Below are 25,042 nucleotides of genomic sequence, written 5' to 3' on the forward strand. Positions count from 1 at the left end.
CCCAGTAAAATGGTAAAACTCCTTAAATGTGTTGAGAATGAAAGCTAAGTTCAGAGACTGAAGATTAACCAGAAAACAACCAAAATAATGGTCATTAAGCGGTTTCAGAAGTTTGGCAATCTTGGAAACTCATTCCAAGACCTAAAAGTTGTGAATGAGGTCTTGTACCTTGGATCTCAAATTGACAATGAAGGGAAATGCTAAGGAGAAATCAAATGTCGCATCGCTACTGCCAGAAGTAACATGTCTAAGCTCGATAAAATCTGGAAAGACCGGGGCGTGCCTAATACCTCATAATAATGTTGCAGTACTAGTCTTACTAAAGTAATTTATAATTAGTTATAATCTACAAAATCTCAACCTTTCTTTTAAGAAATTCAAATGCATTATATACTTTCTATTACCCGGATATATAAAGGTAGTATTGAGGCGGCCGGAAGTTTAATATATGATGCATTGCTAATCATTACTTATTTTTTATATTTTGAAAAAATTATTCTGTTTTGTGGAATTTTACTTCCGTGTGTATTTTTGAATCTTCATTTCACCAAATTTATGCACACATTTTAATGCATTACTTATTATGTTTTATTTTATACTTACATATATCTAGTCAGTCCTTCTCTAGTAATCTTACAACGCTGTTCAGATTTTCATTAAGAAAAACAATTATGTCATTTGTACCAACATATAAAAATAACTTATCAGCAATATAAACAGTGCTTTTGTTCTGCGCCTATCAATATTTGTATTCTGCACATTATGTATACATATATAGGTATAACAAACATTATTATATATGTGTTTAGCTGTGTTTACTAGCTTAGCTATTAAATTGCATACACTATATAATAGAGTCATAACTCAAAAAAGCAGAATTTCCAGGAGAGCCATAAAACTAAATTAACATGTCTCAAAATAGTATATTTTTCATTGAGTTTTTTTTTCTTTTAACCCTTTAAATCAATGATGATGTGTCATATATTTCGATTTGTCTTAAAAAATTCTACATTTTTTTAAAGAAAAATCTCGATTGTAATAATGAAAATAGTAAAAATATGACACTGTTTGAGAATAGCAGCGTTCAAATAAGTGTAATACAACCACCAAGCGGATCAATCCCAAAGCTAGAATTTTGTACATTTTTTACCATATGAGTATTTTTTAAATAATTTATTCTCTATACTTAACTAAAAATTAGATTTTATGAGTTATGATGCTTTTTTATCGGATGTGCGATAGTATATCATAAAAAATAACTGAAAACAATAGTTATTATATATTTTAAATATACTTACATGACTCTTTTGAATACTTTTTTCTAAATGTAGAGTTGAAAATTTTAAGTGAGGCAATATGTACTTGTACACAGTAAGGAGCTAGTAAAATGAAAACATTTTTACAACAATTCACATTTTTATTATTTTGACATTAAATAATAATGGTATAGTAATAATTTCTAAAAAAATATGTTGTGTAGTAATAAACCTTATGTATATGTGGCTTCACTCTTACATTTCATTAGTTTGTTAATTTACTATAAATAATTTTATAAATATACTAACAAAAGATTGTGTTTACCTGTAAGCTGTATATTTGTGACTGTAGCTAATTCTGGTCAGATTTCAACAATAAATGTGTAAAAAAAGTAAAATTACAATATCAAAAGCATTCACTCGCGTATACAAAATAAATAATATCTTTTATCCGGTGTTTGAGTCTACAAATATTAATGTGTGGTTTTTTTTAATATAGTAAGTACAAATTTGCCAAAAAGCAGGTACATTTTGTAAAACCATCTAAATGAGATTCATTGGTAACAGATCAAATTGAAATATCACTCGTGAAATACACAAAATTGCAGAAAATATTGGAACTGCTTTAAGGCATGCTTTTCTCGCAGTAATATTTGAAATTCTTGTGAGATTTTAGAATAGATTCAAAACAAATAGTAAGGTTAGTGAGGTTAGTTCTGCTTGATTGGAATATGCTGTTCTGTGATAGCTAGAGCAGGCAGGGGAGCGACCACTGTGAGGACGCCATCCTTTGACAGTGAGGACTTGATGGCTTCTGGGTTTGTTCCTTTGGGAAGCAAGAATTCTCTGTTGTATTCCCTGTATACTGCTTTGTTGTCTGAGTTTTCTTCGTGCTTTGCGTGGACCTGTAAAAAAAACAAATGAATTATCAGAAATTAAAAAATATATTTTAATAAGTAAGTACATAGTTAGACAATTTTACATTTTACCTGTGTATATCTTCAAAATTCAAAATAATAAGTTTTGTTATTTAATGTTCTAAAAAGTCTCATAAAAATAAAACGATTTTGCTAGTTAATAATAAACTGATTTTTTTATGGTCTGCTTATCTGCTTTGGTTATTAAAAATTCTACTTGATATTGGTGGTTTGACAAACACTAAGAATGAAATAAGTTGAATATAAGATTAGATAGAGCATTTAAAAATAAAAAAATAAATATGTTCACTTGTATAACACTCAACACAAAGGATGCAATTTAAAAGGGTGCTACACCTGTCTTTTGTCACATAAAATAATTATAAATCTTGTTGTTCCATATGTGGAAACATTCTTCATTCTCACGGAAACCATGATTAAAATCTTTGGCAGAATTCTGACATTCTTCAATAGAGAAAGAACTGGAACTGCATTTTTAAAAAAATCTTTGTAAATTGACAATAAAAAGCCGGTTACACGTAGACAATACAATAGTGTTTTGTCCCAGGACTCAACCATTTTCCACGTATAAACAGCAATTTGTAGGACAAAAAATTGTCCTGAGACATCGGCACTGAGATAAACAAGCAGGCTATCTCCGCGGAACAATGATAAACCCCACCACCGTGCGCGGCCGCCAGCGGCCACATTGTTCTCGTGTGAATACGTATGGACAGGACCTTGTGGCAATAGCGATTTGCTTGACTAGAACGTGTCGCTCTCAAAAAATAATTCCTGTTGAAAATGTCGGCAGAAAAAAACCATTTTATTATTTAGTTACTCCTTTGACCATTCCAATACATCTTGGTATAAAATTAACAACATTTTTTGTGAATTCGCTCATAACATAACAAATGCCGTCGTATATTCATTTTCGCAGCGCTCAAGTGTGAACTGCGGCCGAATTTTCATGTTGTCCCAGTTTTATGTCCTGCGCGATTGAGGCTATTCACGGAGCTTGGACATGTCTATTGTATTTTCCACATGTAAACGGCCCTTAAGATTTAGAGTCAATATATATTTAACAGTGATGGCAAATCAATTCAATCTGATTGTATTTATGAAATAAAATTTGTGGTTATATAATCTTATTAGACACCATTATAAAGTTTTTTGCTTACAAATATTATCTACAGTGTTAAGCTTGGCACTGTATTTATTTATATCCCCTAACAACAGTGGGAAAAGATAAATTACTTTGGCTACTTGCCTAATAGTGCAAAGCTTTTCTCATATCTATTTTTTAATGATTAAATTTATATCGCCTCAAACTTCACTTGAATAACATGCATGCAATGTGTATGGAATCAACTCACGAGGCATTGGGTTTAAAACCCTAAATGATGGTTGAAATTGACAATACTATATTCTAAGACAATCTAAAGGGCCTAATAAGGTAGTTAAGTGGTTTTTATTATTTGTTAATAGACTATCGAACCAAGCCAAAAATGTTTGTACTTTTATGTGTCTTATTATGACGTCACAAATTCTTGTCAGAGAGTTCTGCTGATTGGTGAGTTGGCTTCCCGGAAATTGGAAATCTATCACAACACTATCAATGGCTTATCCAAGTGAACTTGTGGTGTAGTTCAAAGTAGTTATTTTTTATAAATATTTTCATACTTTGAGAAAATTCATTGTGCAATTAAATGTTCTAATTTTTACCACATATAAGAAATATTTTTTTATATTAAATTTCCCATAGCACTGAACTTCCTCATTGGTCATGGAATGAGTCTGCTACCAATTAGACCCTTTTCTGTATACTATTGCAAAATAGTATTTATTTTAATGATTTAAATATTTCGTAGTCCTTGGACTAGCTTCTGAAGCAGAAGACTGATTATCTTTCCTTCGTGTAAGAAATAACTAACGCAGTAACTCTCCAATAAAATCTAAATATCTGTAAATACAATATCTTTTTATTTTGCGATGCTAAAAGTAACAAATAATGCTAGAAATGTAGAAAAAATTCCACAAATGCTTTGCTGTTTCGTGGGTATCTCTATTTTAAAATTAGTCAGAGTGTGATTCTGTGTTAGTATTGCAGACTTATAGATCAGAGGTCCAAGATTCGAATCACGGTCTGCCACAGTTTGATTCCCGTATTCTGTCACTGACTATTTGAAAATGTGCCCCAAAATCCAAAAAATTTGGATAAATAGTGTGAACTTTTTTCAAAGATGCAAAAAAAGGAATTGGATCCTTACCAATAATTTGTTGTCAACTGTTTTGACTACGATTTCTTCAGGTGAGTACTTGCTGACGTCGAATCTGAGCTTCAGCGACTTGCCATCCCCTTCATCTTGGATAAGGGGGGAGTTGATATTGTCGATCCACTGGTTACTGTTGTCTGTTGCCAGTTGTCTGTTGTCATTGTGACTGGATGTTGTAGAGCTGAAAAATAAAAATATACCATTATAATAAACTCCAATACATCATAATTTAAACTAGGTGAGCAGAAAAAAGTATCAAAAAGATGACATAAAAGTGGCTATATTACGATGTGCATATGCATAAATCAATTTAAGTTCCTGTTCTTAGTCTACCAAAAAAGAGTAAAAAAAGCAAAACGGCTCGTTTGAACGCTGTCAACACCAAAGGATGTGTGGCTTGTTTTGTGATTGGTTAATTCAAGCCTCAGTCTACAATGTTCTATTTCAGAACCTTTTTTTTATTTTCTTTTATTAGGGCCTTCTACCAAAACATGATAATAATGGCCAAAAAAAAGTTTAAAGGATTTACAAATTATAATAAACATAATAACAACAAAAACAGAAAGGAATAACAATATGAACACAAACAATAGACGACAACAATATATGTGAACCTTCAATTATTTTCTACTCTTTTTTGACAAAATTTACTTTTTATCCATTGATGTTCATTAAGAGTGGTAACCTACTCATGCTGAAATTGATGTTATCTAAATTATGAAAATATTTTTTTTAATGACTTGGTGATTTTGTTATTATTTTTCAGAAATAAAATTAACAATATGGTTTCACAGAGCAAAATGCCACTTCTATAGAATGAAAATAAAATCCATACCACATTTCACTATTTCATAAACAAGCAATAGTAACAAAAATGAATTAATAATGGCGATGAACATTAACACCTATGATAATATTACCTATTTGATTAGTGTCCAAATACTTAAAAATATCTCCTTGTTTTTGTCGAGTTTTACGTGCCAAGTACATGATCATATCATAAGTATATTGTTATTCAGTGTTAATCTTGGCTGAATAAGCTTAACAGTTTACACAAATAAAAATCACACGCCTGAAATATTGCGTTATAATTTTAAAGAAAAGGCAGGTAATATACGATATTTTTCAGTGTCCGCTCATTTCTAATCCTTAGTTTTTTTGGCAAATTACGAACACGCAAAATTTAAATTCTTGGAAAATTGCCAACCGCGAAAAATGAACATTTTACATTGGTATCTACTCTTGACTTTTGCAAGTAAATTTCGGCAAATTTTCATCCCTGTCTGCACGCAATCTTTTAGTCGGCGTCAATAAACATGGCCATTGAACCTTAGGTATAATTATTTTCTATACTGATAAAAAAGCGCGTATATTTCGTGTTTTAAACAAATTATGCAACATAGAAATTGAATTTAGGCGTGTTTTATGGGTTGTGTTTATTTTTAATATTCGCCTAATGGATTTAAAAATATTGAACTTCCGTTGTGGCACACGTGCGCTGGCTCTGGTTCTTGAAAGAGTAGGTAGCTACCGTGCATTCCTACAGGCGCAGCCACGGTAGTGTTGATACCAATTTCATTACTTTTACAATCGTAATAAAGACAATAAAAACATTTCATAATTTTTACGCTGCTTAAAAATGCTAGCTTCCGAATTTTATTTATGACCATCGAAAAATCAAATAGGCAACATGGCAGGTAGATAAATACCCCCTAAAAACCGTGAAGGCTATTTTGAACTTACTAAACGTACGTCCTTATTTTTACACATAAATTAAGGAACTAGATTTAGATCGAAATATTTTGATAGAAATGTATTTGTAATCATATTGTATTATAGAAATGGGAAAAACGTGAAAGCGAATTTTCCGTATTCACGTGCAAGTAATGAATTGTAGCTTTAAAAAAACGAGACCTTCACAAAACCAATCTTCAATAATATTTCTGTTGGTTTAGTTTTTAAAAATATGTATGAAAAAGTTAAGAGGCTGACTGAATACGTAAGTAGTTCTTGGTCGATGAAGTCATTTACGAACACAGAAATAAATATTGTATTGCAAACAAGCACTGCATTATTCGCGGACATTGTATAAATGCATGCAAACGAGAAAATGAAATAATTCCAAGCATATATGACGACAACATGCAGTAATTACTTATTGATTATTCAGAGTAGGTATTGCATAATAATTAAACTCGCACGTTCATATTTATGGTCTTTCACATTTTTTTTCCAATTAACTTTTTAATAAGATAATAAAATGAATAAAAATGCAACACTCAATTTAAAAACATAAAGCAAGAAAAATATGTCTTAAAAATTAAATATCATCTAATTAGAAGCCGGTTGTAAAGAGTTAAACCGCATTAATTACCGGGTGTATTTTGCAAGGAGTGCAATAATTTAATCAAATATATTATGACCTTTTACCAATAAAAATGATAACTACAACCTAATAACAAGTTTACAGGCGACATATTTACTAAATTAATGGATTTATACAGTTAATTTGTGTTTTTTTGTAGAAATACGTCTATTTTAATTGTTGTTGCAATTTTCGCCTATGTTATTCAACGGTTTAATATTTTTTAATCTTTTTGTCAATTTGTAAAGCTGCAAAATTAGGTTTATCATTCTGATTTATGTTTATTCTCATTATTTTTTGCAAAATTAACATAAAATTTTCGCAAGGGGAATTTGAAAAAAGGAAACTTGTTTGGAACATAGCGTTTAATCGCCGGAGCAGCTTCGTCGAGGAAATTGAGTTTTTATGTGGCAAAATTAAAACGAATACCTACCTAACGTAAAAATACACAAAACACAGTAATGATTTTCCCCCCCTTTAATTAATAAACAAATTTAGCAACGCCTTTCTATGTAACACAAAATAAAATGTTTACCTAAGTATTAAAAAAAATATCAATATTAATAATAATATTTAGTAATAACTATGCAAAAAACGTGAAATTTCTAGATTTGGGTAAAAATATGTAGGTAAAGTGATCGCAACATTAAATTACGTATTTTAGAAGCATGCGAATTAATTTAACATAATAATACATTATTTATGCATATTTATCATTCTATGCTGAATTCTTAAAATTATTGTTGTATTTTATTAAACCTGTATTGCTGAATTACGAGATTTTTCACTTCTGTCGCGATAATATTTCAGAAACTTCCATTATCTTAAAGTTTTTTTTTGACTTTTTTTTTTAAATGACTAACCAATTGTCATTGCGATTGTATGTTGGTGTTAGTCATCGACCAATGAATAAATTCGACCTACGGGAAATTGGATTTAAAAAATGTATTCTTGCGCGCGGTAAAAATTAGAGCATTAAATTGTACGAAGTTTTTTGAAAATGTATGAATTTTTTTTAATAATAAAAACGAACTACTTTGCATGACGTCACTAGTTCTTCCGAATTATTCAATGATAAGCGAGTTGCGATAAGTTTCCGGTTTACGGTAAGTCAACTGACGAATCACAGAACTCATCGAGAAGAAGGGGAAGAGAAGAGAACTTTAGACGTCACACGCGAATTAATTTAAAAAAAATAAAACTTTAAAAAATCATAGCGTTGAAAACACGATAAATATATTTTTTAAATATATATTTTGGATTTGTTTAATAGTCTGTTAATTTTTTTTTTTTTTAACCTTCCTCATTATCAATACTGGTCAATGGATTTTAGAATACTATTTTGAAAGTGATAAATTGCCATAATATATATATGCATCAGTATAACATATTTTTTTTAAAGTAGCACGCTCATCTAGCATATCATATTTATTTTTCGTATTAGATATTGTTAACTTATTATCCATCCAAAATAATACCATGCCATCACTTACATTTTACAGATATTTGCGCACCATTAGTACAAAATATAAAACAACACCATAGCCACTACTATCGCATAAAACACGCAGCTTCAATTGATTAGAGATACATAAACATTATAACAAGACAGGACGTATAGAACTAGAAATAAGCACCTCACCTTGTTGTTGTTTTACTCGCCGATGTTGATCCTCCGGAAGACATTGATTCGTAATTGTAAGACATGCAAAAATCAACACGGCATTGTTAGCTTGTTAATGTTTGAAATAAAATATAGTAATAATATTACATATCCTGTACATTAATATTTAAATATTATATAAGTAAGCGTTTTTAGGTTTGTAAAATTTATTTAAGTATGCCCATGAAAATCAATATTATAATAAACATATACCTACAAATTCATAAAATGGACACGATAATGCAAAACAGTTTATTCCCAATAAAATAATAATTTAATTATCTACTGTTGTGGTTTTATCAAATATCAGGTATGTGTATGTAATAAATACGTATTACATTGTCACTGGCAAAAACAAATAAATTTTACTAGTATAAAAATATTAGAGTTGTTATGTTTAGCGTTAGGTAAGAGAGGTAAGAATTAAACAAAATTGACTAGACCTATGTTATTCATAGATATGCAACACTTTGTAATAAACATTTTCAAACCGTCCATTATTTAATGGAGGGAAAAGGGTTGTGGTATTGTAACAGTATCGCAGACTCACGATCCAGAGGTTCGAAGTTCGAACCCTACTCTACCACACATTTTCTTACACGATTATTTACGATTTCTATTCAATGGTTTTAAAATTGTGGCTCATAAAAAAATATATTGTCAAACAAAAAAACGTTTTTTTTAAATAGGTAAAACTAGTAAAAACTTTATAATAGGGAAATATCACGCACTCCGTATACTGATACAAACATGTGAAATTGATTTAGAAAAATTAATTGTATTTTTAAAATCAATATGGATATTGTGGAGAGATGTTTTCATACAAAATTTCAAAAATGTAATTGTTAAAAAATACGTCTTTACAAAAACGCGACTTGTTTGACCTTGACAATTGTTGGCGTCGATCTTGACGTATTAGGGGCGTGGCCAATGCCGATCGTTTTCGCGGAAATTAAAAATTATAAATTAAAAAATATTTTTTATGCTACTAATAATTACAAAAAATATTTCATATGCCCTCATTTTAAATTGTTTAAAAACCAGATATTTCCCTATTCGGGTAGGTGAGAAGCTGGCAAATAGCGATCCTTGTTATTTTGTTTGAGTTGAGTTACTACTGTGTTTAGAGGCATATTTCAAATTTAATCTCACGACCACGATTACTGACTGCCACCGGTTACGCTTCAGAAAACTGGATCTGTCTATGCTATGTAATGTATACCTACCTGCACCTAGGATTACCTATTTGTGAGATAGTGTATACCTAATATCTACACAAATATGCCTACCTATTATTTACAGACATATTTACAATATACACTATTTATATATAAAGGTACATAAAACATCTTAGCAAGATCCCTCTTCTTTTTATGAGTCAAAGAAATGAAAGGGTTGTTCTACATGTAAGTTCTCACGTGACGAGTCTGAAGGTACATTTGTTAATCTGAATTATATTATTTTCTATATAAATACACAGACGATACTTATATGTTTTTTAGCTTTTTTGAATCGGTGAAATAAAACTTTAAACTCTGTAATGATCTCTTCTATCTTATCCAGAAACTTTGTTATTTACTTCACATAAATACATTTTCTATGTTAGTTCGAGGAATCTAGCGTAGGTTCCTTTTTACGCTTCAGCTTTATAATAATATGATAGACGTTTGCTTTACTGTCTATTTGCTTCTTGCAAACTAACGGTAGAAGCCGTGTTTGAAAGTCATTTCCGTTCGAATTTCGCGGATATTCGATATCTAGGAATTTTATCTAACTGGAATGTTGTGAAGTCTGGTGTTTGAACCTGGGTAATTAAGCTCCGGTTCAAGTTAGAATGTTCGCGAACAATAAAAGTAGATTGATCGTGCGATCGCTCTTCTGACCTTAACGGCTTGTCCAACTACATATTTCTATTTTCTATACAAATCTGGGCCACCGTGAACATAAACCAACCAAAACTACTGTACAATGCTAGTAACAATAGGTAATAGGTACCGTCTTTCTCCTCAGATGTCTACAAATGATACGCTGCGCTGTGAGGAATCGAAATGATAATAAAAAGCATTGTATTTTATAACATCCAAACGTCCATTGTTCGTAAATTTAAGAAATTACGTTCGAGCGGATAGTGCACATTTTATGATAATAAAACCGTTATTGTTGTTTATAGTGCGAACATTATTTGACTTAGGTCCTTTCTCTTTTCTCGGCACATTAATGTAGGTAGGTAGGCACATTTTTTTAAAATTCTAGATTTAGAAGATAGATATCGAATAAATGAGGCTGTTCGAAGCAAACTAATAAATCTCCACCAAAAACGGAAAATTAGTTTTTGATGCCAAAATAAACTATACATAAAAACTTACCTGCCTAAATAATAGCGTAATTCAAAACCGCCTCTAAATCTGGCAAACAAAGATTTCAATTATACTACTTGATTCCGCAAACTTAGCATTCTCCATCGAGTTCGTGAAGCATAATTAGAAATCTCACAATTCTGTTTTCCAAGTTTTCTGCAAATATCTCCGCAACTCCTTCAATGGAGATTTCTATGTTTGCTTCAATACCCTTATATATTTATATTATAAATGTGGAATGGCAAAGATAATACATTTTTGTATAAATAGCGGTTATATGAGCCATTCGTGTTTATTTATCATGAGTCACGTAATCGGATGAGTAAACATTTTTATTTGGGTACAGCTGAAAAGTCTGACCGAAAACCGACCGTTGTGTTGTTAGCTCCTCTGTTTGAAAAAAAAAAGTCGTGTCAAATCCACTTTAAATACCTCATAAATACAGGTAGACGTGTCAAATATTTAAAAGCTTGAATTTGTAATAAGCCGCGAAATATATTTGTCTCTACCGCAAATATGACGTAAAAAATAAATAGGTTGGAGTGGGTACTTAGAACACATAATAATTTGGTGTAAAGTGATCAAGAAATAGTATAAACTTACCATTTTCATCATTTAAATTGACAAAAAAAAAAAAAATTTTAGACGTGAATTTACATGAAAAAAATGGCCAGACTAGCACAAGCTTAGAAATTATTTCACTTAAGTAGGTAGTGAGTAAATATTTCAAAATAGTTTCAGATATTTTCTAGCTACTGAACCTTATTCGTTTTGACTGAAATGGGTCAAGCAATTTAAACATTCCAAACTCATTTTAATGTAAACCTCAAATCAATTAATGATGGAATAGGTAATGAGCGTAAGGTATTTCGGCTGCGATAATGCTTGTAAATTTTTGTTTTATTTATCCTGTGTTGGCACATTGCCCTATACGTGTGATCCCAGATTAAATTAATGGTAGCTGGATCGGCATCAGCTATCACATAATGTAAATGTAAATATATTTTATATTGTTTCCCCAATGTGTGTGTAGTAGTTATAGGTACTAGGGTAGGTACCTACTAACCTATGTGAGCTAAGCATACTTCTTATTTAACCTACAAAGTACGCACAATGTAGCATCGACGCCCGGCGTCGGCGTCGCGCGTCGTAGCGTCGTTACATATCATGGGAAATAATAATAAAAAAACAATTATATAATCCATTTTATGATAGGCAACATGAGTTTCCTCGTTGATTTTGTTGATAATAATCAACCCAATAGGGATAGCATAAATAAAATACTAAAATAGAATTTCATTATGTTGATATTATCGGAATTAGCATGAATCGCGATGTTCACACGACGGCCGACGCCGACGCTCTATCAAACAAAATTATTATAAATTACGAAAATTTGAATTTGTTGAAATACCAATTATTATATTAATGTGAAAGTACGCGCGGAACACACGGATTTTTTCTATTTTTGCCATTCACCAAACTTGAACCTGGAACCTCAACAGTTCATTTTCAAATATATTTTGGCAACAGTAGTAAAATCAAAATGTTAATGTGAAAGTTAAATGGGTAAAACCTACTCAGTAATACTAGCATAATTGTTTATTTTTTGCACCACAACAGGCCAGGAGGCCCAAACACGGTGCTGACAAAACACCCAAGCTTGAGAAATATCACCTTTTTATGTTCTCACCGGGAATCGAGCCCGGAGCCTTCCGTCTATGAGTCTAACGTCTTAGCTCCTACGACCCGGATGATTACTCTAATACTTGGTCAAATTATTCGACTACAGTGGCAATTGAAATACAAAACGAATTATATGTATGTAGGTACTTACTCATATTATGTGTGGCAATGCATTACCAAATAGATTAGTAATATCCCGTTATTCTGAACTAGACGAAAACAATATATTTAACTCTTGACAACCGCTAAAAAAATATTAAAAAAGCGTAAAAAATAAATTTAAGTCACGTATAACTCGCCATCATAAAATTGAACACCCCGAATTAGTTTTATTAATTGGCCTGAAAGTTGAGTGTTACCCGAAATTATTCAAAAAAAAACTTTTATTGTTCTTAAATTTTAATATTACGAAAAATTTACTACACCAGAACTATAAAATGTATAAAAATTGTAAAAATTAAATAATTATAAATAAAAAAAAATACACAAATCTACGTCGTTTTTATTTACAAATTGTTTGTCAATCATAAACAGGTGTTTGACAAAATCCACTGATTTCGTAAATAAACCGACTAATGTGATGTCAAAATTAAAACGGAGATAAAAAATCTTTAAAAAATCATTCTGGCGTCAAAATAACAAAAATAATTTTAAATGCTGGCTTGCTAATAAAACTAATTTTGCAAAACCCTAGACGAGTATTTTTTAATCTAAAGCTATTTTTAGATAAAAAAAATCCTGAAAAGGAAATTTGACAACCACGCTTGAGGTCCCGGGTTTAATTACTGGCAAGTTCGACATGAAATCCCTGGACTGCCACCTAAAACGTAAGGCTTATCAACTCTCCTTCGTGTATCAACAGATGATCGAGATACGCTTCATTTGGTGCGCCATTGATAAGGTCATGATGATGATAAACAATATGTTTTAAAATAACTGATCTTTCTCATCTAGTACCTAATTATTATCTGCAAAGTATTTATGTAAACATAGATCCCTGTATATACATATGCAGAATGCGTCGAGTAATGTTATAATCTTCCGGTAGTGGATATATCCTAATATAGGAATGTCGTAATTAATTGATCACACGATATAAATGGCTACAACAACGCAGACACTGGATAGCGGACATAACGTGGGCGCGAGAGGGGGGAGGGAATATCTCTGAGCGCATTCATTATAGCGACAGCATTAAAAGCTTTATAAGGCCATATTAATATGAAACGATTATTTAAACATCATAATTAATAATACTAGAGAGGCAAATAAAAATACCGTTATATATAGTGTAAATAAAACCCGCCTGTCACATTCATAAACCACGAGATGCGACGTCGTGCTATAAAGGAATTTGGTTACAGAAATAGTAAGTACCTACCTATGTTTATAAATTTACACTAAAACTTTTTTAATTTGGTAGGACATCTGTATTTCAGTGTTTATGCACTATACAAATTTCATTTCGGACGGCATAAACTGGTATAATCATAATTTCTAAATAACTTTATTAAAAATAAAAAGTTTAAAACTCAAAATTTTCCCTCCAAAACATCATATTTTTGACATTTTATTGGACTTCTGCCACAGATAGTAGGTAGTTACAACTAATGGAAAACTTATTTTATCATAATCCTTTCCTATTTTTGTATGCATTTTATAGTTTTACTAGAAGTTAAGTTACCACTGTAACTTATTCTTATAATTATCTGCATCTAATGGTACACAGGACAGTGCATCGGTACAAACATTGCAGAGAATATCGATTAATTATTGCGTGTATGTAAGATCTGACATTTCAGTTGCCATTCCAAAGAAATATTTAATACTGCGATAAAAAAAAATCATTAAAAAATATTTCTAAGTCCACGCCGCGCGCCGTCTTGGGTGTCGAACCCGGATCGGTATACTTTTAAATTTGTGAAAAAATATATCTAACACAGTAAAATGGCATGAAGAGGGATGTTTATCATTAAACAAATCAGTATAAATATGTGTATGTATAAGATTTTACGTCCGTTTTAAATAGGAGCTACCAAAAGCTTACTGAAGTTGCGAGGGAGTGTTAGCGTGTTAACTCGCACACTTAGTACATTAATCAAAATAACCAGGTCAACCCGCTTATGCAAATTATTCCTTTGCCATAAACAATTTCGTATGCATTTTCGAGAAAATTCACCCACGCAAAAACGATCCATGCTCATAGTTCTAGAAGAATCCATCTGCTATTTATACGTGTGACATCATCGGTACTCAGAAGCTAAACCATAATGTACCGCGCGACAATATGAGTGTTGCGATCTTTGCAACCGAGATCTCGGTAGGAATTAGGTATGTAGTAGGCATACACTCAATCATAATTACCTATATTGATCATGACCTAGCAATTCGTGACGTCAGCACCAATGTATACCCGAGTGTATTTAATTAAACATTTGACGTCGTTTTTAATAATTCAAATTTGTAAACAACTCTTACATTGAAATATTTACCTCTTTTTGTTTAAATACATCATAAAATACTTGTGCTACGAAAAAATTATTTTATTTTTATTAGGATAAATAATATATCAGTAAACAGGTGTCTTAATCTTAAAACACTATACCGACTCCCGCGCTATGCACACTCAAATAATTAAATAAATATTAATTTATCACTCGTTGTTGTCTTTAATTTCAATACACTACTTCAAAACATAAGTTTATCTTTATATTGAAGAAGTGTGAAGTCATTTCTTGAAATAAATCAATAATGTGTGCATAAAAGACTCTAAAAAACTTCAACAAATTACACTCGTAAAAAACTTAGACGAAAGAAAGTTAATTGAGTTTTGAATGTTTGGTACTTACATTTCTACTGTAAATATTGGTATAGGCAAATACGAATTGAATTAATACGAAATAGGTTTAAAAAAATTCCAGGAGTTACTCATTGTGCTAACAGGGATTCCTCGAGAAAAAACATATAATATTATCTACTTGATGAGAAATATAATAATATTCGTAAACACATACACCCGATACAACATTTAATGAAATGATAAATAAATAAAATATGTACTGTATGAATGTCTACTGATTTTTTTCTTTTTCAAAGTTGTTGAATATATTATGTATGTAGTTTTACATGGGGGCGTACAAAAAAAGGTCATGAAATAACAACTTTTTAGTTAAGAAACAGTAACCAGTTCACCTATAAACCCAAAAGGGGATTTGGAATGACCTGTATTTTAAAGCTGTCGGCATTCTTTTCTCAAGGTGATGCCAAAAAAGGAAAGATGAGTTTTGTAACCCTCGGTGGCTTTTCTCCGTCGAAATGCATTTACATGAGTAAGTACCTACCTGTATTCCATTCGTGGGGGTGTATGCATCTACTTATCTAGGTACCTACCATCTACAATATCGAAATTACTTAGCTACCTATGCATCTATTAAGAAACAAGGTCGCGATTCGACTTGAAATGTATTTTTAATTTGGTGGTTATTTAACCAGCTGTTTTTGTATTCAGTATGCAGAAAAAAGAGTTTTTAAATATCTGAGTAATTTTTAAGTATTTTATATTGATATGTATAATCCGGCGCATTTCACCGAGTAAGTACCTACCGAATCATTTTCGTCTGATCTATTTTATTGGCGGCAGGCTTAAAATTCAGCTATCTGTATAAAAAGTGCATTGAAAACAAATTCGTGGTGCCGTTTAAATTGTGAAATGGTGACGTTTAAAGATATCTCCTTCGGAGACCCATGACCAAGTATGGTTATAGAAACATAAATAAACAAAATACTATACGCCCACAAGAATAGCGTCGAGAGTATCGCCTACCTTGTTGTACTTTTGAAGAAATTGTTGGTCTCCCTGTTCATGAGGTCGGATCTGAATTTGCTCATTTCTTCCTCCATCTTTCTCATCTCGCTGTCGAATCTCTCCCTGATGCTCGAGAATTCCGTGTCGATAACGGAGAAGTCTCCCAACTTGATGGGAACATTTCTTTTAATTCCGCCGTCGGCCATTTTCAATCAACACTGGCACAAAAATATCGAAATGGATGAATATTTCCACCGGTACGAACACGCGAGCGGGTATCAAGTCACTGTCGGATTGAGAATGAGAATACAACATACAACTAACGAAAGCGCGGTACAGTGATCGTTACCACTCGGCTGTTACTGTTAGCTCTGTCTGACGCTTCGAGTTTGCGCACAGTTTTAAATAGCTTTATGTTAGCTGGCCCAAGTTCGGAGTAGGTACGTCATGTATACAGTTCGTATTGTGTACATATATACACTGCTTTATAGTGTGGAGACCTGCCCACGTCTGTCTGTATGCTTTGATCAGGGATATCCATCAGGGAACCAGTGGTCTATGATTCATAACATCAATCCAGAATCATCTATAGTATTAACATTCTAACAAGATTCTAGTATGTTTCCAACTATGACAATTATAGGAAGAGATGATCTGTTCATGTTCTATTTGAATGAAGTCTCGGAATGTACAATGATATCACTTTTTGAGGATATATTTAAAATGTTTTTGTACATTTACGTGTTTGTTTTGATTTTGTATGTTATTCATAATCGTCAAGATAGGTTCTTAAAATCCCTTCAATCAAATTATTTTTACGCAAGTTGCAAAACTTGTAGGCGTAAGAAGTAAAATCAGGTAAATTTTAACATCAAACAGTCACCCCTTTTTCCGTGGGGAGAAGCAGAAAGGATCGAATGCTACATATATTATTTTCACACAGATCTCGCTTCCTCTTCATGCATAGATCTTCTCATAAACACAAATAAATCGGGTTGTGGTCCCGTGGCTAGTGTCGCGGGCTCACGGATCAAGGATTCGAGACTCAAACCCTACCCCAATTTTATTTCCGTTTTCTGATAGCGTGCTATGAGTGAACTCGCTGAAAACGGCCCCAAAATCGACACATTTGGTCAAATCATAAAACCTCAAATACCTATTTCTTTTACTTAATAAAGTGTGCATTTTTTTCTCACAATTTAGAAAGTGAAAATAAAATCGATTTGGTCTAACGATCAATGGGTAGTTTAAGATACTGTTTTATTATTATTTTCAGTTTCTAAAATTTTTCTTTACCTTTTCCGATTTTTTACAAGAAAACCCGTTGGCAATTCATTTAGCGGTATATTTTTTTGATATTCGACTTCTTTAAACAACTATTTATCGTTAATTATTTATTGTTTCCTAACCGTAAAAAAATGTTCTCAATAAACAAATGCAGATTGCATTTTTTTGGGTTGTGCAGTGCGTCGTTGGCACTCTGCAGATGTTTCGCATCGCATTGCACCGGCCATCATTAGTCAATTGTATTTTTTTCACTGAATTATTTTTATAACCCCTGGACTGGCATCTAAAGCATAAGGATCATCTTATTTCTATGTAACAAAAACTCTAGAGATTTGCTGAAATTTGTGTTTTTCTTTACTGCTAGGAAAAGGTAAGAAGGCAGAAAAATAATTATAATCAGCCGATTCAAGAAAATATCCGGAGAAATTTGATGAATATGTATTTGAACATAGTTTTTCTGTCAGTCTTTTTTTATAGTTTATGCAGACAGACCTTATCGTCTCATTTCTGATCCAATCTATAAGAGTTCTGCTTGCAATGTTGCGTAGGGTTCTCATTTCCGCTACTCTGAGAAGGGTTTTTGAATATAAAATCAAATTATTCCATACATCTACCTAGTGGTGCAAATGGCACTGCATCCCACACCAAGCACAAGAAGTTGTCCCTTTTTTGGTGCAGTATTTCGTTTAATTTTTCTTTTGTACTTTTTTTCTTAATATGTATTTCATAATATATGTAAAATTGTCTATCTGCTTACAAAACATACTCAGTAAAAAAAAGAAAACTGGTAAACCAAATGCAGCGTATTTTGATCATCTGTTTCGTGAAGGTAGGGTGACCAGTCTTGCGCTTCAGTTGCCAGTCCAAGGACAGTGAAATTTTGCAGTGAACCACCTTTAAAATAAATAATACACGTTGCCCTGCCAAGAATCGAACCCGGTCCAAAAAACAACGTTCTATTAAAATGAAGAACTTTTTTTAGTTGAGATGTTTATACTATGACAGGATCGGGTGGGATGTTTCGGCTGTGGCCTGTTTTAGGAGCTTCTCCGCATTTGCTCTAGTGACGAGGAAACCACAGAAAACTCTTCAGGAGAAGGAGGACTGTTGTCATTCGTCAACAGACCTTCCGATCCACTTGAAGAGTGTTCGGCATTTGGTGTCCTGCTATCATTGACACCTTTATCGCCTTTACTATATCTATCACGTATAATGTTACCTCTCTTGACAAGTCTTTATGACTAATTACTATATGCACATCGTACCTAAATCCTCATTTAGACTTCTGCTTCCGGGGCGTTGGTTCTATTTCACACACAAACTGTATTTTTCATCCGCCCGGACACGGACTTTACAGCATATAGTCAGTAGTCAGTGAATCTTTGAAACTGTAAGAATCCAAGGTTTTGAAATTGTTTCACACATCGAGATTACAAAATAATGATTAGGAAAAACGTACCTAATAGAGCTTTTCTATTTTATTCAGTCTGTATAATATAGCGAATTCCTTTGGTAGGCGTATTATTATTTATCTTGCTAGATATTTATGTTTGAAACCGGTCAATAATAATTGAGGCTTTCATTAAAATTAAGCTTAGTCAGGAATTTTGGTAATTTTAAACAACTTTTTAATATAAATTATTTTTAATGGAAAATCTTACTATGTCCGGGCAGAAACATATAACAAATAAATACTTTTAACCCTTTCAGACTTGAATTAATTCCTGTGGATACAGAAAAATATTAATTTTTATATTTGAAGCACTAACTTTGTGGTAATTTATTATAATACAATAAATAAAACAACTTTGTTTTGAACCAAAAATAGGAAATAATTAATTAGTTAAGTAAACCTTGAGAAAGAAGCTTATTTAGCTTTGAAACCGGTCGGTGGAAAAAAAAATTAGTGCTTAAAAACAAAGTTGTTTTATTTATTTTATTACAAAATATTTCTTTTTTATTTGTCAATTTTGAGTAGCATTAATGTTTTTTTTATCTTTTTTACTTAAGAAATTAAGAAGTTAATTTTTTTAGAAACAATGGGTCTCAAACTGTTATCAACCCACAAAATTAATTTAAAATGTGTTTTATTATCTTACAATATAATAAGAAATTAATTTAATTTTGCTGAATAAAATATGTTTAAAACTTGCTTTACATATCATTTATAATGACGATAGGAATTCGCTCCAAAACGAAAAAATCAGCCAAAAGCCAGCTGTCAAAGTTAAAAATAAGCTTTTCTGTGAAATGCTGATTACCGGCGTATACAAAAAAAATAGAGACATACTAAGGGGTTCCATTAAGTATAAAACAGACTTGCCGCTTTTGAATGTCAGTTGGTACGAGAGTACAAAATCGAAAAAATTGTGTGTATTTTAATGAACACCCGTGCTGAAAGGGATAAGGGTTTACTAATAGTTGTATGTCAATATTTTTTTAATACACGAGAGCATTAGTCTTACGCTTCAGATGAAATTTTTCCACATTAAAACGCCTTTTAAAATATATTACGTATCAATCTTGTTGGGAATCATAATATTTGAGACCTCGTATACAGCTAGCCAATGTATTACCGTGGTACTACCCATAATACGAGTTTAACTAAAAACGTGCCTAACTAGGTATACTTAATAATTACTAACAAATAAATTTGATAAGTCTGTAGATATGTTAGGTACACACCTATTGATTTAAATTTTTTTTACTCAACAGGGCAGGAGACCCGGAATTCTAGTGGTGAATTATAGCACAGAATACTCAGGCTTGAAAAAAATCACATCAAATCTTTGTATTCACATCGAAAATCGAACCCGGAACCTTCCGTGAGTGAGTCAAGTGTCCTAACCACTACACCACGAAGGCCGCCTTTCTTTTTATTACATTATTCAAAATACTTATAACTTCAATTTTTATTTATTACCTTATATAATATTCATTTTATCATTATGAACGTAAAATTATTGTATATTGTTGTCCCATAATATTAACTGAAATAAAAAAAAGATAAAGAAAAAAATATGTAGGTCTATAATACCCGAAAAAAACATGTAAGTACATACTCAATTACTCTATTTTTACCTATTTATTTTATTTTACAATACGCCCAAGGGACATTTACAAAAATAATACAGATGAGTACAAAATTTGTAATTATTTTTAAAATAATGTTTTTTTTTTTAAAGATTTTGAAAGTAAAACTTCACTTAATAAAAAAAAATAATGTAAAAAATAAAAAAAATAATAATGTATTAAAGAGATAATGTATTATTAATAGTTTGGTGTAAAAAGATGCATTGAAAAAAAAATAGGTACTTAAAAGTAAATAAGAAGAATGCTTAAAATAAAAAGTAAACTGTAATTATTATTTTTTTAAATAGTAAAAATGGTATTAATAAATTAGTAATAGAAATATTAATTTTAATTTAATTACAGTATGTGTATAATATAATAATATACATGGTATTGTATATTATTTATTGTTTCAGCATTTACAGTATGTGTATAATATAATAATATATATGGTATTGTATATTATTTAATGTTTCAGCATTTACTTTTTTAAAAACATTTTTAATTTATTTAATATAAAACACTGTATTTTTTACCACATACGAATTTAATATAATAACACTACTAGTTTCGGATGTTCTGAATTACCCATCATCAGATGTAAGTGGTAAAGAATTACAAAGCGTATTATTTTAAATAAATGTCATATAAAATATTATACCTACCTACACATATTAAAAATATTTGAAAAAAATATTTCCGTAAGAGTATTCTAGAAACAATGTCTATGAACTACATTTACAATACGTAGGTATAATTCTCATTCTTCGTCATCTCTTCTTGTTTTCTAGAAATAAATGTATCAAAAAAAATCTTCCATACTCTAAATACACTTTCGAGAATTTATCATTCTATCTGTGATGTAAAAATGCCAGGATTCAATACTATATAAGGTTTTCTGATTTGAATATCTCAGTGTAGGTGTCGTTGAATACAAAACAGCTTACACATCTACAGTTCAATGTGGGTATGTCTGGACATATATGTGCATGCATGTGTAGGTGGAATGAACCTGTGTATAACTTTATAAACCTAAATAAAGAGAAAACATTTTTTAATGATGCCGTTAAAATATAATACCTCAACTTATATAGTTATATGGTGTACATTTTTTGTTAATAGACTATCAAACTTGGCCAAAAATATTATAACCACTATGATTTTTAAAAGGTTTGTAGTTTTTAAATTATACCGCCCGTGATGTGACAGGTTTGAGTTTTCCTAGTACTCAAAAGGAGAACCTCGTACCTGTCAAAACACCGAAAATATTGAAAAACCTGTGTACCCACGGGAAATCAGTCACAACACAACTATTGTTCACCCTGAGAGTGTGATGTTTCAAAGTACCGTCAAACATATCAATTTTGCCCAAGCCAGACAATTTTGCCCACTGCCGAAATCCTTAACAAAATCATGTATTAAAGTAAGAAAAATTACTGGTTTCATTACAATTACATTTGGTAAGTAAATTTTGAGAGTTCCATGGCAAAACTAAATATTCAGTTTACCGCCAGTTTCAGTTGATCACTTGAAATTTGAAGTTAAACTTGAAGGTTTGTTTTTGTGTCAAAAATTTTGTTGTTGCGAAGTTTGTATTGAAACAAGGCAAGCAAGTTTTATATATTTCATTGCATAAATAATAACAACGCTTTAGAAAGTATTCCTGTATATCTATTTGAACAAACACAATAGATATTTGAGTCGGAAAAATTCCCTTAGATTTCTTAGCTAGTATTTTGACAATTTTGCCCGCGTCTAGGGTTGTCGCTACATATTACTTTGAAAAAACAGTATCCAATACAAAAACCAGACCGACCCGAAGAAAATGCAAGTACCTGCTGCTTAAACAAAGGAGAAAATGAAGTAAGCGACAAAAACATGATTTTAAACGAGGTAACCGGATGTTTTGTTCAAACTTGCCCATAAATCAGATTTTTTGCCAAAGATTTAACAAATAAGATTTTTAAATCTGACGGAGGTTTCAATTCAAATACACACTAAAAATGACAAGCCAGTTATTCTGCTCATCAAAACTGTTTATATCACACAGCAATTGGATAACAATCCATCCGATTTTTCTCTGCTATCAGGATCAAAAGATACCTACGCCTTACAAAGGAGAACATTAAAAAAATTGTCATAGCGACACGGACACAACAGACTCTAATGCCTACTGAGTTGATGAATCAACAGATTTCGATACATTCATCATAAGTCATCACGACGAATATGAACGACGTACCTCCGAATCTTTGGCCGAAGAAAACGAAAAAACAGTGTCTGATCCGCTTGAAATTAATAACGGTAAAGAAGGCGCTTTCGTTTTAGTAAAGTTTAACACTGTTGATACGCAAAACGAAAAATATTATGCCGGTTAAGTTATTAGCGCATCAACAACCACAATTTTAATATTGTCATTTCATTTGGAAGACGCAAACGTAATAGTACTTTGTGTGGCCTCAAGTTGAGGATATTGCTGGAACATAGTGAAATCTTTGCCTGAACCTGTCATCTTGCGTCAAGGTTTTCATAAATTCAATGTAAACCTTAAACACTGCAAGATTGCGTCATTATCTGTGAGTAAATTAAAAATGGTTATACCTAAACAATTTTGTATGTTTACCTTTCAAAAACAATTTCAACCATTTTTAAAAATGTAAGAACATCGATTACATTTAAGAAAGTTTTACTTAATTAAATTTGCCAGCTTTTTTGTGAAATTATGAAGACATTTTTTTTTTATTCTAAATGTTTTTTGTTTAAATATTTTTAACAGTTTAAATAAGAGAATAAAACCTAAAAAATATTATGAATTCTATACATAAAAACAATTTCAAAAGATAAGTAATCTAGCAAATAATTTCACTGCTGCACTTAATTAAAAATGAAGACTTTTTGTTTGTTTTCTACATACACATTTAAAGGAAAATCGTTTAGAGAGCTTGCCCCCTTAATTACGAAAATCACATCAGAACTGAAATAGTTTGTAAAAAAAAATCAAAAGCGATTTATAATTTATTAGCTTATGCATAGTCAAACACGAACTTAAAAGGATTAGAGATAAACTCCTTTGGTTTTGTTAAAAATACAATTATGTGCCAACCCTGGCACACAAATCCGCATTGTATAGAAAAATTTAGAAAATAGTTGACAATGTTGCCCACTTGTTTTTTGCATTGGTTTTATAATGGTGATGCCTCAATAATGCTATTGTTTAAACATAAACAGCATTTTTGCTCAAAAATTAGTAAAAAACCGTATGATAAGGATGATTAAACCAAAAATAACAGTTTATGACCAAGTGGGCAAAATTGTCAACAAGTGCAGATAATTTTGCCCATTATATTTTGTCTTCGAAAATTGCATCAATAAAAGAAAAGCAAATGTTGTGTGCTTATAAAAATGCTCAGAATAATTAGTATCACTATTCGACAAAATGGATAGGAGTAGTCCCATACAAAAATACCATGATATTGTAAAAGTTTGGTAAAACTGGGCAAAATTGTGACGTTTGGACGGTAAGTAATTAATTTTCATCAATTTTGTCATACATTTTTGAGAAACTTTGCAGTATTTTTAGCTCGTGTAAGAAAACATATTTTATATCCAATATCCTGTAGCAGTGAACTTCCTCATTGGCCTTTTTTTGGTCCTCAAAAATCTCCTACTTTGGAAGGAACAGAAAAGGATATAAATCAGAGGAAGATCTTTCCAAGAGTAGGTACCTTGACCAGATGTATAAACTACATGACAAATTGAAATGAGCCGCTGAGGACTGGAATGAATGAAGAAGATGAAGGAATGAAGGAATGAATGAAGTCTTCTCTGTAAAACCAATCCTGAGGATTGAAACTCCAAAAAGAAATGAATCAATCCATTTAATAGATTTTATCTTTTGTTACAAAATCGACGAATATCTTTGCATGATGTATGCTGAATTAACATTGTTTTTTTTGCATTAATTGATATCTGTAAGAGTAAAAGCTAAAAGAACAGACACATATGTATGTGGCAATTAACTAAATGTTTAACCTTAGTTTTCATACTACATAAGTTATTTAAAAACAACATCTTTCATATTACAATATAATCTTCAAAATACAATTATTATTGATGATTTTCTTTTACTGGAGATTTATCAAACATACAGGTGTTCATTAAATTCTGTCACATCCGAAACCACGGTGATCAGTATGAGCAATAAGACATATTGGCAAATCAAAATAATTTTTTGGAACGAATAAAATTTAAAAAAATAAAATATCAAAAAAACCTAATAGTTGCTTACTTCTGCAGGGCAGAAACGAGGAGGGGGAAGGGGAGTCTGATACTGCGCCGTGCTCCCCTCACTTCTCCCC

General features: G+C 31.3%; 1 protein-coding gene across 2 annotated transcripts; it reads right to left on the reverse strand.

Moving 5' to 3' along the window:
- Positions 1–1,396: 1,396 nt before the first annotated feature.
- On the reverse strand, positions 1,397–16,702 carry LOC148282029 (heat shock protein beta-1). 2 transcript variants are annotated; one of them, XM_088225735.1, is made up of 3 exons: positions 16,344–16,702; positions 4,444–4,630; positions 1,397–2,161 (listed from the first exon to the last, which is right to left on the reverse strand). In XM_088225735.1, exons 1-3 carry the CDS (start codon positions 16,529–16,531, stop codon positions 1,967–1,969), a joined length of 570 nt encoding a protein of 189 aa, XP_088081861.1. In that variant the 5' UTR covers positions 16,532–16,702; the 3' UTR covers positions 1,397–1,966. The 2 variants fall into 2 exon arrangements, with proteins under 2 accessions (XP_088081861.1, XP_088081863.1); XM_088225737.1 differs by lacking the exon at positions 16,344–16,702 and adding an exon at positions 8,457–8,536.
- Positions 16,703–25,042: the final 8,340 nt, after the last annotated feature.

The sequence above is a fragment of the Micrasema longulum genome, unplaced genomic scaffold (genome assembly GCF_059751315.1).
Source record: "Micrasema longulum isolate JH-2025_06_02 unplaced genomic scaffold, ASM5975131v1 h1tg000383l, whole genome shotgun sequence".
NCBI classification, from domain to species: domain Eukaryota; kingdom Metazoa; phylum Arthropoda; class Insecta; order Trichoptera; family Brachycentridae; genus Micrasema; species Micrasema longulum.